The sequence below is a fragment of the Taurulus bubalis genome (genome assembly GCF_910589615.1).
Source record: "Taurulus bubalis genome assembly, chromosome: 3".
NCBI classification, from domain to species: Eukaryota; Metazoa; Chordata; class Actinopteri; order Perciformes; family Cottidae; genus Taurulus; species Taurulus bubalis.
The window spans coordinates 24084232-24100775 of NC_136591.1; the positions used below are offsets into that span (position 1 = coordinate 24084232).

The window sequence follows — 16544 nt, forward strand, 5'->3', positions numbered from 1 at the left end:
ATATAGGGGGGAAATAAGGACACCACGTCATTTAAAAGTTTTTTTATTTGAAATGATTTTAAATACAAATAATATATTTTTCCATTTACAATGACAGTTCCTTTGTAAACAAAAGTGGCAGATAGATTAGTCATTGGGTAGTTTGTCCAAACGGCGGCGGCCTGCTGGCCAGTCGCCTGGACAAGGTCTGCCATGGGAGAGATGGTGTCGTATTTAACCTCACTGCAGCTTTTGTTTGTTTTTTTCTTCCACACAGCAAAAAAAAAAAAAATCACTGATGCTACATTCTATTGCAGAGCGATAAATACTCAGAGTACATAATTACCTGCTTTGAACGCAATTACAGGAGGGTGTAGTGAGCACATGTCTTTGTGAGTAACCTATGTGGTGTTGGGAGAGCGTGCCCACAAGGATTCATACCCCTATCTGAATAAAGCTCCCAGAGCTGCACAAGGACGCTCGGATTTCTTTTCTTTTTTGTACTGAAATCTAGCCGAAAAAAAGAAAAAATACAAATTGGAACAAAACAAGACAATTTGTTACAACAAAAAAAACTAAGTTTAAATGAAGATGGATTCTTTTGGATAGACAGAAATCACAAAACTGAAAAAAACTCCTTGAGATGATGTGGTGGGAGAAAAACCTTTCCATCAGAAATGGCAGTTGTAATTACAAAATAAAGCTCGTTCTACAGGATATGCTTAGTCATACCCTAAAGTTACTTTCAACAGGTTTGTTTTTGTTGGAGACAATTTCCAGATCACGAGTGCTGTGCGCCGCGATCCCTTAGACACAGGGCCAAGTACATGTCACGTACGACTGCCAATCCCCTTTCAAAGAAAGACTTTCCCACGAAACTGTACTTATGAGAGGTTTTGTCCTGGAACGATCTCCGATATGTATTCCAAGACAGTGGAGCGGTAGTTTACTGTAAAGAGACTAAATCAAAATAAATGAAAAATACTGATACAAAACACACACAGAAAACATTTTTTTTTTCCTCTGCTCTACCAAGAACCACTGGTGCATAGCACCCAAGGACTTGTGTGTTGTGGTATTTCAGTTGTATTCATAAGGCCTTTTCGGACAATGAGTATACACTGGAATGTGCTACAATTGTAAAAGGAAAAAAGAAAAAGGTTGAAGAGAAAGGAAGTCGCTTCTCTGAAATGTCACAAAGATAGATAGATATATGTATATATATCAGTATCTGAGCCCCCTTAAAAAGACTGAAACTCACAACTTGTATGTATTATATGGACAAGAAGAGTACTCAATTAAAAAAAATTGTAACACTGCAAGTTATTCCATTTCCCCCATTATACACAAGGCCAATTCATTTCAGGAATCACCTGCTTTCAACCAACAGTCGTCTCTTTCTGAAAAACCCAGTCTGACACGGCTCACAGGGGCAGAACAAGCATAATTAACGGAACTGTGTGGAGATCAGCGTCTATCTGCAGACATCCCCTGAAACATACAGTGAGTACAAGTCCATACAAGTGACTCGCTGGTTTGACAGCGAAAAACATACAAAATAAAAAACAAAAACCCTGAAGAGACTCAACTGTGCTCCCGTGCGCTGTGAGGAGCAAACGTCCCAATGGTTGATGTGATCCCGACAAATAGGGCCAACGCTCACACTTCTGCAGTTTTTAATTGTACAATAGAAAGTATCATTGGTGTGGAAAACATCGGTGCAGAGTGATTTTAAAAATTAGGAGCGAGAGCGATGTCATGAAGTCCATACGGAGGTCATGGGTTTCTGTTAATTTTGCAAACGGAATTAGCTGTTGTACATTCCCCCCCCCAAGAAAAGAAGAAAAGAGCCCAGATAATAGGTCCTCCAGTCCACAGTGTCAATCTTTCATACCTTTACAAACACATACAAGGATACAAACGCACACCATCCGCTCTCACACTCGCGTGCACACCCACACACGGGCCTGGGTAAGTATTCACAGAATTCTCTTCCGCCAGCAACGGAAAGTTAATTAACAAGTCTCTGTAGAAAAGGGGGAAAGTGGAGGGGCGGGGTCACAATCCATGTAAAGATAAAATGGAAGAGAAGAAGGAGGGCTCTGTGTGTATAACCTGTCCCCGGTATGTGTGTGTGTGTGTGTGTGTGTGTGTGTGTGTGTGTGTGTGTGTGTGGCACAGCTGGGATGCTCCTCGTTCGCTGCTCTTGGGTGCCGTTGTGGGGTCAGGAGTGGGTGGGTGGCCAGTCCATCGGAGAGGGGACGGGGCTGAGCGTGTGTATTCATCATCAGTCGTTGTCCTCTTCGTCGTCCTCACTCTCCTCAATGCCGTCGCTGTCCTCCTGCTCCTCATCCTCCTCCTCCGTGTCGGGGATGTCCCACTGTGGGTGGTTGTCCAACATGGCCTTGGCCTCATGGACCTCCAGCTAGCACGGCACAAAAGATTAACAGGATTAGTCAATTTACAGTGGCACACCCAACTCTCGAGTCGTTAAACGCTACAAAGCAGAATCATACATGGATCATTGATACATTGCTGCCTTTTAGTTCTGGTCAGGTTCACGCTGAATTTTTACAAACAAACCAAGAGGTGTAAACATGACGTCATACAATCATACAGACGGGTAGGTAACTCATTCATTGGACATCATCATCAGCGCTACATGGACCTACCTGGGGAAATCAAACACTAGTGACAGAAAGCAAACCGTGCAGCACGTAAATGCTTCTATTGCGTATATTTATGTTCTCTGGTGTCACCAAGAAATAACGGATTTTCAGAATTGTGTGGTGAGACTGAGACGAAACCAAAACTTTGAGGGGTTGAGAACAAGTCGAGTCCCACACACACTGCAAGACACGCTTATTATAAAATGTGTAACGTGCAAACCAAAAGGTCCACATTCCTCTTCAAACATCTCTTTTGCTGCCATATGTATGTGCGCATAAATGCACCATGAAAAAGGTCTTGCACGGTAATGTTTAATATATTAGATTGACAGTCAAATCAAATGTTTGACTGCAAACTGAATATGCAGCAGAGACTGTGTAGTCACTTTGTCTAAAACACACAGCTGTATGAACAGCGGCCAACCTTACACATTACATTAAAAGATTAAAGCCTTTTAAAGATACATTCTCCACTGAAACTCGTCTATTTCTGGACTGATCATGCTACAAGGGCACTCTCTCTAAATGTCTATCAGGTGTTGGAATTAATGAATAAATAACAGTACAATTCATGCTCTGTTTTGGCTTGTATCAAATCCCCGTATTCCCAACACCTTGGAAGCAATTAACACCATTGTTCAGCGAGCTGCTGGTACATTTTAGCTGTTGCCAGTGGGTGGGTGGGGGTCTATTATCTCAGCCAACTTCCTCCACACAAGCGTGCGCACACACAGCTTTCTTGTCACCTTAAGTGGCCTGATCTGGTCCAGTCCCAGGAAGGAATCAGAGCGAAGAATGATAGAATATTGGTAGTTGCCCGTCTTGGAGGGGGCTGGAAACTTCAGCTCCACCTGGGGAACAACACACACACACAAACAGCTGTCAAACTTAATCACAGGAGCACTCTCTAAGTGTAGTCACATAACTGTGTGACTGGAGGGGCCATGATTGCTCGATGCACTAAGTATAGTGTTACAGTAAAGTGTGTGGCGATGCTACATTGTGGCTCGGTGGTTACTGTTGATGTCTAAACTAAAATAGCCACCACATGAAGAAACAGGGTGACAGTCGTCAGCTGTTAACAAGGTTCAACGGAAGGAGGCAAACCTGAAAAGGACAAAACACTTAAACAGAAGATGGTAAACTTATTAGAAAGACAATCCGATGATGATGATGATGACGCACACTCGTGGAGCTGCAGAGGGACGCAGTGCGATGGGCGAGCACATATGAAGCCTCTCAGGGAGGAAGTCTTATGCTGTATGCAAATGAAAGCACCTCGAGGCAAATGAGTAATTTGTGATATTCGCCTGAATGAATAAAATGGATATGACATGATGATGGGGTCCAACTGTAAATATCAGACCAGCAGAACCTCAGGCTGTGATTTCCATGGCGTGCAATTACATATGGCAAACATCTAATTATCAGCACAATGAGGCTAATTATTATTCAGCGGGTGAATGGCGAATGAGCCGTAAATACAGCGTCACTTCACTGCCCCGGTTTTTTGGATGATCTCCTGCCCTCCCCACCAACAAAAACATGCCCGTCAAAACACCAGCGTCAACGCAGCCACACAACACAAACAACAGCAGGAACTGTTGAAGTGACAGACTAATTGATTGCTAGACAGGCAGCCGCTGAGTATGGGTGGGTCCCCTCGAGCCATTACATTCCTGGTGGTGCAGACTTTACACGGGCCCCATTAGGCTTTGGCCTCGCTGTCAGTGATCATTGTTTTGGCGGAGAACGTCGGGATCAGAGGGGGCAAAACAAACACGCACACATGTCTGCAGTCCCTCCTCTGAGGAAATAACGACACAAGTGCAAAGGGTTGCCTAGCAACAGGACGTGTGAGGGGCTACGGTGCACTGGAAACAAAAAACATGAACACACACACACTTATTAAGGCCCGTCTACTCCAGACGGATTCAAGCATAAGCCACAATGTATTGCCTTGATGTATTTTAATATAATACATACCCACACCTTTATAGTAGCATATTTCAATAATCAATTAATGGTTTAAGTGATTTATCAAGAACAAATGCCAATTCTTGGCTGGTTCTAGCTTCTCAAATGTGAGGATTGTGTGCTTTTATCCATTTAATGTCATTGTATATTGAATATACAGTGGCTTGCAAAAGTATTCATACCCCTTGAACGTTTCCACATTTTGTCACATGGAATTTTATGTGAAAGACCAACACAAAGTGTCACACAATTGTGAAGTACAAAGAAAATTATACATGATTTTAAATTTTTTTCACAAATAAAAAACTGAAAGTGCAGTGTGCAAAAAGTGCAACTAATTAATTGCCTTCAGAAGTTGCCTGATGACTGCTGAATGATTGAATGTTGACTGAATGACTAAATAGAGTCCACCTGTGTGTAATCTAATCTCAGTACAAATACAGCGGTTCTGTGACAGTCTCAGAGGTTTGTTAAGAGAATATTGGGGAGCAAACAGGACCATGAAGTCCAAGGAACACACCAGACAGGTCAGAGATAAAGTTGTGGAGAAGTTTAAAGCAGGGTTAGGCTGTAAAAAGATTTCCCAAGCTTTGAACATGTCACGGAGCACTGTTCAATCCATTATCCGGAAATGGAAAGAGTATGGCACAACTGCAAACCTACCAAGACACGGCCGTCCACCTAAACTTACAGGCCGAACAAGGAGAGCACTGACAAGAGATGCAGCCAAGAGGCCCATGGTGACTCTGGACGAACTTGCAGAGATCCACAGCTCAGGTAGAGGAATCTGTCCACAGGACAACTATTGGGCGTGCACTCCACAAATCTGGCCTTTATGGAAGAGTGGCAAGAAGAAAGCCATTGTTAAAAGAAAACCATAAGAAGTCCCGTTTGCAGTTTGCCAGAAACCATGTGGGGGACACAGCAAACATGTGGAAGAAGGTGTTCTGGTCAGATGAGACCAAAATTGAACTTTTTGGCCTAAATGCAAAACGTTATGTGTGGGGGAAACCAAACACTGCACATCACCCTGAACACACCATCCCCACTGTCAAACATGGTGGTGGTAGCAAGGTGCTCTGGGGGTGCTTCTCTTCAGCAGGGACAGGGAAGTTGGTCAGAGTAGATGGGACGATGGATGGAGCCAAATACAGGGCAATCTTGGAAGAAAACCGGTTGGAGTCTGCAAAAGACTTGAGACTGGGGCGGCGGTTCACCTTCCAGCAGGACAACGACCCTAAACATAAAGCCAGGGCTACAATGGAATGGTTTAAAACAAAACATCCATGCGTTAGAATGGCCCAGACCTAAATCCCATCGAGAATCTGTGGCAAGATCTGAAAACCGCCGTTCACAAACGCTCTCCATCTAATCTGACTGACCTTGAGCTGTTTTGCAAAGAAGAATGGGCAAAAATCTCAGTCTCTAGATGTGCAAAGCTGGTAGAGACATACCCCAAAAGACTTGCAGCTGTAATTGCAGCAAAAGGCGGTTCCACAAAGTATTGACTCAGGGGGGCTGAATAATTTTGCACACTGCACTTTTCAGTTTTTTTATTTGTGTTTTTTTTTTTTTTTTTTTAAACATGTATAATTCTCTTTGTACTTTACAATTGTGTGACACTTTGTGTTGGTCTTTCACATAAAATTCCAATAAAATATATTTATGTTTGTGGCGTGTAATGTGGAAACGTTCAAGGGGTATGAATGCTTTTGCAAGCCACTGTATTTGGGCTTTTGTCAGTTTGTTGGGACAACAATGAATTTGAAAATTGCACTACGGACACTGAGAAAATATCATATGCCATTTTATATACTTGTTATGTAAACTCAAAAAGGTAAACCCACCTCTTCCGTGTCTTTTAACGTGCAGACGTGGTAGGGCATGGAGACGAGGGTCTGGTCTCGGCGGTCGGCGATGTAGAGCCACCACCACTCGTGCTTCTCCTCGGGGAAGTAGATGCTGTAGACGGGGTGCGTCACCTTCGACTTGGTCTCCAGCAGAGCCCGCTCTCGCCGCTGGATGCTTTGCTGCAACGCCTCCCACTCCTGACGGGCGGGCGCAAAAGAATGGAGGATTAGGTTTTGGTACATCGACGAGCAGCGTTTCATTTCCTTTACATTCATTGGCTTGAACTAAGATATCAGGGTCATCTTGTGTTCAGGGCAATACGTGGACTGAGTGCTGCATTTTTGTGCTTTTAAATATTGAAAGTATTAAGACTGAAACACGCTCCAGCCTGGCCAATGATATGGACATACGTCCCCCTTTAAAGTTCTCTGACCTCTTCATCGTCGCCGGCAATCTCGTCCACCTCCGTGTCGCTCTGCTTGTCGCTGTCTTCGTCTCTCTCGCTTGGAGAGTCCTTGTTGGCCTCGCCCTCGTCCGACTCACTGCCCTTGTCTGAGACCTCCTCCTCTTCCTCCTTCACTACTACTGCTGCTGCAGCAGCAGCTGGTGCTGCTACAACTTCCTGTGACATCAACATTGATAGCAGGGTTATATGATGCAAGCGGCAGCGGTAAAAAAAAAAAAATTAAAATCAAAAGGAAATTAATACATGTTATTCAGCTGTGATTGGAGACGTACATTTCCGGCCACGTTGCCATTGGCCTGCTTGGTTTTAGCAGGTGCAGGAACAGGAGCAGGTGCAACAGGAGTGGCCTTCTTCTTGGTTAATTTTTTCTTCTTTGACTTGGTTGTCTTTTTAGCAGCTTTATTCTTGTTCTGCCACACTTTTGTTTTGGTTTTACTCGAGTCTCCCTGCTTGACACATAGAAAATGAGGTTAGGTACACACAAACAGAGGGAAGGTGTTGTTTAAATGGGTCAGAGATGACATGCGCTGCATGTGAGAGTGAATGTGTGTGTGTGTGTGTGTATGTGTGTTATCCTTACTGCTTCCTCTGTAGTGGCGGCCTCCTCTGTTAGACACGGTGATGAGTCCTGTTCCTTTTCAAACACCTCCTGCAAACACAGTTCACAGGAAAGTTCATTCATGCTGTTCAACAATGCATGCAGTCAACAGTACACTCTAGTGGTCATCCACAGAAATGCATCACCAAAGCAACATAAACAAAACCCATTAGTCCCAGATGTTGGTTTCTAGTAACTCGTTGATAGGATAATGTCAGTGTTTAACCAAACGCAAACAAGTCCTTACCGCCATCCGTTTTCTGGTTAAGGTGACAGTGACTGTAACAATGGACCCTGCTGTGATGTTATTGCTGTCTTCATCATCAAGGACTGCAAATAAAAAGAAATACATCTTTCAACAACCAAAACTTTGACAAAACTGAAGCATCTGTGTTGTTCTACAATACTTTTGTGGTCACGGTGAGATGGACCACGTAACACTTTTTCAAACTGCATGCAAGAGTTTGTCTGACTCATTTCCAGAGAAACTGGACCCATACATTTGCGTGCGGCCCAAAACTATTTCACCACTCCTTTGAGCCGTTACTCCTAATGTTATACATCTTTCTCTAATACTTAAGTGACGTCTTCAGTTATCGTGTAAAACAGCGATCCCCAACCACAGAAAGAATAAATGAAAGAAATTTAGGGGAAAAAAAGTCGGAAAGCTGTCCCCAAAAATGAAACTTAAAAATATGTTTAAACTCTGCCGGTGTTCTGGATTAAAGTCAAGGCAGAATATTCTGAGATCGCCAAAAAAGCTCTGAAAGCCCTGCTTCCATTTCCAACATCCTCTCTTTGTGAGCAGGTTTCAAGTCACAGAGTAGAGTTAGTAGACAGGACATACAGAACACGTCAGGTGTCGTTGTCTCCCATCACCCCGAGATGGGACCGGCTCGTAGCAGAGAAATAAGCTCAGGGCTCCCACTAGTTTGACGTAATGGTAAGTTGTATTTGCATGCACTTTATAATTGTCTTTATGGCGGTCGTATCATTTTATTACGTCATATTTATCGGCCACACCGTGAAGGCCGGTCCGTGAAAATATTGTCTGGGATGAAACCAGACCGTGGTGCGAAAAAAGGTTGGGGACCGCTGGTGCAAAAGACTAAGGTGGTTACGGCGGCAGACGTGTCGCAGGTCGGCTGGTGGAAAAAACAAAAGTCTGTTTGGAAGTGGGAATGTTAGGACTCACCCTGCAGTTTGGTGTCCATGGTGATGTGAGGGAAGCTGCCCAGCACAGCCAAGACCTCGTCGTACTTCTCCTCCCCCAAGAAACGCAGCATGCTGCGCCTGTCCGAGTCCTTAAGGCTCACCAGGTCCTGGAGGCTCCGAACTTTATACTAGAGAAGAGACGGCAAACTAGAAATTAACCCAGTGCACGACTGAAAGCGTCTCCCTCTCCCCCCCCCCATGTAAAGATGCTCTGTAGTTACCTTCTTTGAGATGCAGTAGCGGAGGTGCTCCTCCTCAAAGTGCGGCAGCTGCAACAGTGGGGACTTTGACTCCTGCAGACCCTGCACTATCATTTGGGTCAGCTTCATGCAGTTCTCTATGGTTACAAGTCGAGGAGCATGGAAACCTGGAGGCAATGGCCGAAATTATCAAGGAAGTTGATAAGTGGGTTGAGGCTTGTGAAAATATTATTCAAAGTGATAACTTCTGCTCCCATTAAGAGTGAGTGTGTGTGTGTGTGTGTGTGTGTGTGTGTGTGTGTGTGTGTGTGTATGTGTACGTGTGTGTGTGTGTGTGTATGTGTGTACCTCCTCTGCTGTTGGCCATCATAGTAAGCTGACAGCCCACGTTGATCATCTCCTGCAGGAGCGCTGGACTCTTCCGCACCACAAACCTCTGATCTGGAACCGAAATATACATACATCATTCATTGTATCATTTTGTTTGGAAATATTTTGAAAAGGATATCGTTATTTTGCAGATAATGCTCACTGTCCCCCAATTCAAAGATGTATTGAAACCTTTCCACTGTCCAGATAACATGCAATAGTGTCTCACATGTGTGTTTACATCATACACAGTGCCTATAATAACTTCTGCAGCTCTACAAGACATCACAGCTTGCTAAGACCGTGTTCCTTACGGTTCACAAACAGCTGGAAAAAACACTGAAACTACTCTAAACGGCTTGTGCTTTTTGAGCATGTAACATCACCTTGGTGTAGGAGTGTAAACATACAACCAGGGTAGTACGGTTGTGTATTCATGAGGAAATCTGGGGACTTCCAACTCCAAACAGCTTGTGCAATTGTTTTTATTGCTCATTTTTGGTCCAACGAACCAGTTCCTAAACCACTTGGTGTTGCTTTGGAGAAGGCGGACGTGGAGCTGTGTAAGCTAACTCACTGTGTTGTTTTGTGACCATGTGAGACACACCAGTGTTTCAAAGGACATGGGCCTCTTTAGAGTCGCTTTTAGAACAGTAATTTCAATACCTCATCGCAAAACACAATTTTCTTGATATTTCTACGCAGACAACGTTATGAATTTAAATGTCCTACCTTCCTCCAACTCCTCTGATACGTCCATGCGTGCCAGGTGGGCAAGCACCAAGACCCTGGCCTTCAAACTGTAAGGATAGCAGAATGGAGGCTCCTTCTTCTTCACGTTGATATTCCCCAACTCCCGGATCAACTGCAAGACAGACAGGAGAGGTTGTTTATGACGCACATACTCTGCCCTTCTTGTAGTGTTTTCCTTTAAATTGCTCACACAGATGCAAATCTTGACAAGCCGAATAAAGTTCTTCACACACACATCACGTATACATAAGCACTGATGTTTGGTATTACCTGTGGCACTTCGATGTTGTCTGTTGGTCGTATGGTGGCGTCTTTATTGCTGCGAGGGTCAAACTCAAACGCTGCTGTCAACACCATCGCCAACCCTGGAAGGAAACATTTGTGAAAATCAGAATCAAGAGTCAAAAAACAAACAAAAAAGCTGACAGGACACGGACTCATACACCGAAATCTGATGGCTGTAAACTGACCGCCAATGGCCAATGACCAGCCAATCAATCAGTCTCCTATATATCAGATCATTTACAGATCAAATTTACACACCGATGGTTTAATATCGCCCCAAACCGTAATCTAATATTCAAATGTTATATTATGAGCATACAATTGTACATGCCAAAACAGTGACAAAAATGTTTGTGTCATAATTCAGTACAGTTCTCAAAAAAAAAGTCTAATCGGAATTGTCCAAGATAATTGCAATCAGTGCATCTCTAGTAGTATATATATATATATATATAAATAAAAATACTTCTGGCGACAGCTGAAATCTGACTGTTTTGTCATTTTATCCCAGTTTTATGGCTCGTTCAGCTTAACTGTGGTCATATCTGGTCAAAGTCTTGTTGTATATTATGAGAAGAAGGGAGACTCACGCTTCATGTTCATGTTGGGAGTCTTGTACATGAAATGCATGAAGAGCTGCGTGGTGTTGATGAGAATCTGGTCTCCGCTGTATCGGATGGAGCGGTACCACCATGTGCCCTACGATATGGATGCACAAAAACAAAATAATATAAAAGAAAGGTGAGAAATAAGGAAACTCAAGAAGAAGAGCGGGCAATTGTTTTATACACACTATTGCACAGGACTTACCACAACCACAGGAAGGATGACCATAAAGGCGAGTCCATATACCAACAGCACCTACAGAAGAAAGCAAAATATAATACACTCTTTAGGTTATTGATGAAATCGGATCTCTGGTCGTATAATACGGAACATTTCAAGCAAATCAAGTTTGGTTTATCAGTTAAAATTACATTGGCATAATCAATAAACATATACCAGCATTGAGTTCTTCTGGTCAACAATCCAGGCCGGCAGGGCAATACCAAAGCTGGTTGCTAGAAAAAGAGACGGACATAAGAGGCAAAATCTCCTACTGCAGGAAAGCAGAGATATTGTAACACACAGTTATGTCATCTAAATTGATAATAATAAGCAGATACTAGTTCAAATTCAACAGAAATATTTTGAGGGAATATCATTCTAAGAATGTGGTTTTGTATTTACATCACACTTTACCACGCAATGTGATGCACTGCAACACACTGTGTGTATATGGAAATATCTATTCTTCTCTATATATAATTTCACTTGAAACTGTTTTGCACTCAAGTTCTTAACCAACTGATAAAATACTAATTTATTTTCATCTGTCAAGTACTTAATTCACACATATAGACTTATTAATGTATTGATCTACCAGAAATCATGCCAGAACATTCTTTATTTAAGTATAAGAGAAAATTGAGCAACATGAATATTTCATTCAAGAATTGCAGCAGAGTGAAAATGCATAATGAAAAGCCACATTAGAAGTGTGTGTTGAAGTGGGAAACATTTTCACCGTGGGCTCGGCTCTCACTGACATAAATGGGTTGCCTGTTTCAGCTCATCGTCCATTGTTTAACACATTCATGACCACAAGAGGCTGACTCGCTGGAATCGAGCACAGAAGGTGTGGCAACACAAACGAGCGCAAGTGTGTGTGGTATTTAAGGTAAGTTCACTCACCTCCTGGACCATCCGGGTTGCCGTATGTTTCCCAGTTTAGTCGCGATTGCTCATTGGTCAGACTGTAAAAACAATTTGAAAGTCAATATTTAAATTATCTCAACATTTTGGCCATGCAATTGATTAATATGCGAGTATGAATTTATTAAACTCTTTCAAATGACTTCACATCTCTTCTCTAATTGAAATCTCATAACTACAGTACATAACTGACTTTTGTTTGTAATTGTTTATAATACCCGTTAATTGTGTAGTACTGTACTGCGGGGCGACTGTGGCTAAGTGGTTAGCATGCCTGTCTTTCAATCAGAGGGTTGATGGCTCGCACCCCAGCCCTGGCTCTGCTAGTCCATGCTGTTGTGTCCTTGAGCAAGACACTTAACCCCTAATTGCTCCCCGTTGCTGTGTTTACGGTGTATAGAGCAAAAATGTAAGTCGCTTTGGATGAAAGTGTCAGCTAAATGAAATTAAATAAAGATAAAACAAAATGCAGATGTGGTCTTGCTGTCTGGCTTACAAAGTCGAGACCTGAAGGACACTTACGCAGCATAGGCTTTGGCAATTCTCATGAACGTGGACTCATCGCCACCTTTGTCAGGATGGTATTTGAGTGACAGCACACGGTATTGCTTCTTGATTTCTGACAGCGATGCACCCTGGGGACAGAATTATACTTACAATTCACTTCCACACCACATATAATGTAGGTAACAGAAACAACACAGTGGAATTTCAAAAGTGATGAAAGATGGTATTTTTATCTTGCGTTTCATCTTCAGAAGTTATGGGTCTAATATCTTGTGCACACGAGATAAAACATGTCTTTGGGGACTTCAGAGGCTTTGTAGAATACAGCAGACTTTATATTTTGTATGTGTGTGCGTGTGTGTTTGTGTTTACCGGGTCCAAGTTGAGGACTTCATATGGATTATACTCCTGGTACTCTCTGTCCAGCTTGGACACCTTGTAGGCTAACAGCAGGAACACAGCCCATCCAAACAACAAGGCTGCTTTCCTGAAAACGGCAACACATAAACAGGAAAGGAATGTCACACACACACACACGTCTGTGCTCCCCAGAGAAAACATCAGACCCGTCCCATTTTTTCCCGAGACACTTGCACGCCTTGGCTCGCAATTCTAAGAACTGTTTGGAGTTCAGACGGGATGCAGAAGCAATCTGCAATGTCATCTAGCCTTCGGGATGTAAAGCCGCGGCCATTAGGTCATTTTAAAGACTACAGAATCCACTACATACAAGCGGAGGAGCAGGACATGTTCTGACATTGTTGTTGTTTGCTTATGCATTGAAGTTGAACTTGTTTCCATGACAATGGCAAAACCCTATGGCCTACTCTGCAGCATCTGTTGCCATGACAACCGCTCACTGGCCTAAGTTGTCTCTGTGGCTCAAACAGAAAAAAAACACATGATGGATTCCTATAATAAACATCATCATTATTATGAGAGAGTTGTGAAGAGGGGAAACCTGATATACGGATATACAGGCTGGACGCTTCAAACTGCTTCGGTCACAGAAAATTAGTGAGACGCTGAGACCTCACTTGAAAACCAATCTTTCCGTTAACCCACACACACGGAACAAATAAACAAACAGAGAAAGCAGGTTCGGGATCTGAGAAATGTTAAACAGTGCAACGCGGTCTTTACACTGACAGCACACGTCACTTTGAGGTTTACACAGGAAAAATGACATGAGCCAAACTTGTGCCAAACATGACCAAATACAAGCATCTCCACACACACACACATCTAAGCTCGAGTCTGCCTACGCTGTGGACAGCGTGGCCTTTGCTTCTTCACACAACATTAACAACATCTCTGTCCAGCTGCAGTCACACACACAGAGTGAACCAGTATGATATCAGGAACAGCTCCAGATGGAAGGACGAGTGAGCGTTCTTACATGCAAACAGCTCAGACAGGTCCCGCCCAAACAACAGAGGTAATGTGACATTTGACAACAAAAAGTTATTAACGTGCCAAGCAAATTATGTCCAATCAATTATATGTCAAGACATTTAAATGAGACTCATATGAGACATAACATAGTGCCATAAATAACTACCAACGGTGAAGGATTCAAAAGAATAACCAACCCAAGTCGTTTCGGGCCAACACATAATTTTGATCTTCACAAAGAAAACTACAAACCCAAGTAATGGGACTCACTTTAGTGTTGGGATGATGCTTTGCTGTGACTTCGTCAGCCTGAGCCGATACCACAGACACCTGCCATGCACCCTCCTGAGGCTCTTCAGACGCAGTTGTTCTGGAAAGAGGATGGACAGAGAGAGAGAGATTACTGACACAATCGCACTATCATAACGGCCACAATACTGATGCTTGAAGTTAAGAATCTAAAAATCGGGGGCGGGTGACATTTTCACAGAGAATATATCATTAATGTAGATATGTTAACCAAGCAGGCAGAGCCGTACGTTTCCTTCATTCAGCTTGAAATAAATTCAGAAATGTGAATTAATGAATGTGTATTAATTTCTTACCAGTTAACGCTGGGGTGTTAACTGGGATAATCTGATTTATAAAAGGCAATACTTAATCTACCCTGAACTGTCAACAACATCTTCAAACTCCCATCCATGGAGACTTGTCATTCAACTATTCCCAGCAGAGCAGCTGAGTAAAGCTAGCTTGCATTTGTTACATAAGTCACGTTAGATATGCTCGGTTGTTGACAAACAGATAGCTGTAACGCTGCTGCGATAAGACCGCATCGAGATAAGGTCAATAAAGCCACAAGCAGCGGGTTGAGAGTGACGCTGGGTTTTGGCGTTTTAAGCTCTGGCTTAACTCGCCAACACTTAAACTGTTTTAACCCGGCGAAGAAGTCGAACATTCCGTTTATGTGACGTCAAGAGAAACGTTAAAGTTGGTGGTTTAACTGCGTTACCACTTGTAGTTAGTCTAACTCTGAACAGTAAGAGAGACGTGGGCATCATCTTTGTAACGTCTGCTAGCTCACGTTTACTAGTTAAAGTAACGTCGGGTTAAATCGCACAGCCTTCCGCGTCAAGCAGGAAGCTTCCCAGATTAACAGAAGTGACAACTGGTGATTATTTAAACGTTACAGGACAAAACTTCACGTTAAACCAGCTCTGCTCTTGAGTTAGCTCGCGGAGTTAGCGCCGAGCCAGACATCGGGCCTTACCAGCATTCTGATCCCGGGGCCAGAGGTAATATGTAGCCGGGACCACAATGAGTCCGACGAAGGACGTGAGGAAATAGAAAAAGGTATTGCCGCTGTCGTCGTACTGGAACTGTTGCCCAGCCATTTTGTCGCGGCGCTCGAGTCGCCCTTCTTCTCCACCGCTGCGCTCCCCCTTCTAGCCCAATGTGTGCGACTTGACAGACCGTTAGCTAGCCAGCTAGCATCCAGCCAAGACAGCTCCGATCATCGGTGTACGTGGTGTACGCATGCGCAATGTTGCCCTTCTTCTTCTTCGCTGGGCTATTCAGCGCTTTTCCCGTGCCGCCACTGACCCCTAGCGGTATAACGTGTGAATCGCCGTGCAATGGCTTTTTGAGCTCGATTAAAGCAGTCGTTAAGAAAAAAATCTACTTGATGACTTCATTGAGAATAACAAGGTCGGGTTCTGCAACTCTCTCACTTGTGAACACCTTGTTCAATGTTTGGGTGTAAGGAGATGGAATTCTAGCTGAGAAGTCCTACAAAAATCCCAGCTTGAGTACTTTATTTTTATTTGATTTTTTTAATTGCAATGTTAATTTAGTGTTGGATTGTTTGGTTCTGGGTCATGATTTTGCAGAAAAACAATAATATTGAATATGTGCTGAAAGAATAAAGATGTCAAACATCAAAAACTCCTTGAGAGGAGCTGTTCCCCTCTGAAAACATTTAATGGCACCCATATAATACAAATAACGCAATAAATATATATTAATGATTTCTCAGTCATAATAATTGATGTGGCTTTAATAAAGTACAGTAGGTCATTATTATGAGACAAAACCTTTACTCAAACTCTAAATTGAATGCGCAAGGACATTACAATTCAGCTCAGTTAGTTACAAATTTAATTACACAAGCAAGCCCAGAACAAACAACTGAATACAGAATGTACTTTATTCTTGGCAGCAGTGCTGGAAACCATTTAGATCTCAGTTTGTTAAGAGCGCAGTTGACCTTGTGCTTATTTGAATTATTTAACACGTGTACTAGTGTGGCCATAATGCAGTGACATCTCATCCTATATATCGATGTACAAGGTTATACACCTGATTCTGTAACCATAATCATGAATGATTAAGATAATGAGCAAACATTTTCAGTAAAATATGAATGATGTATTTACAAATAGACAATTAAAACATTTTTAATCACATTAGGTATATATTTAGTTGATTTGTTTTAGCTGCGGGCAAAGCAAAAACATATTTTCCAC

General features: G+C 42.8%; 1 protein-coding gene across 6 annotated transcripts; it reads right to left on the minus strand.

Moving 5' to 3' along the window:
- Window positions 1–35: 35 nt before the first annotated feature.
- On the minus strand, window positions 36–15413 carry sec63 (SEC63 homolog, protein translocation regulator; the record flags this gene model as incomplete). Of its 6 annotated transcripts, none has more annotated exons than XM_079216201.1 (20): window positions 36–2404; window positions 3395–3499; window positions 6473–6673; window positions 6910–7098; window positions 7215–7388; window positions 7523–7591; window positions 7788–7870; window positions 8736–8883; window positions 8977–9122; window positions 9304–9396; window positions 10057–10189; window positions 10348–10442; window positions 10953–11061; window positions 11173–11223; window positions 11365–11423; window positions 12097–12158; window positions 12640–12752; window positions 12997–13111; window positions 14290–14389; window positions 15290–15413. In XM_079216201.1, the coding sequence occupies 20 exons, from the start codon at window positions 15411–15413 to the stop codon at window positions 2267–2269; spliced, it is 2307 nt and encodes a 768-aa protein (XP_079072327.1). In that variant the 3' UTR covers window positions 36–2266. The 6 variants fall into 6 exon arrangements, with proteins under 6 accessions (XP_079072327.1, XP_079072331.1, XP_079072326.1 ...); XM_079216205.1 differs by having other exon boundaries at window positions 6910–7064; window positions 7211–7388; XM_079216200.1 differs by having other exon boundaries at window positions 7215–7391.
- Between the last annotated feature and the right edge of the window lie 1131 nt (window positions 15414–16544).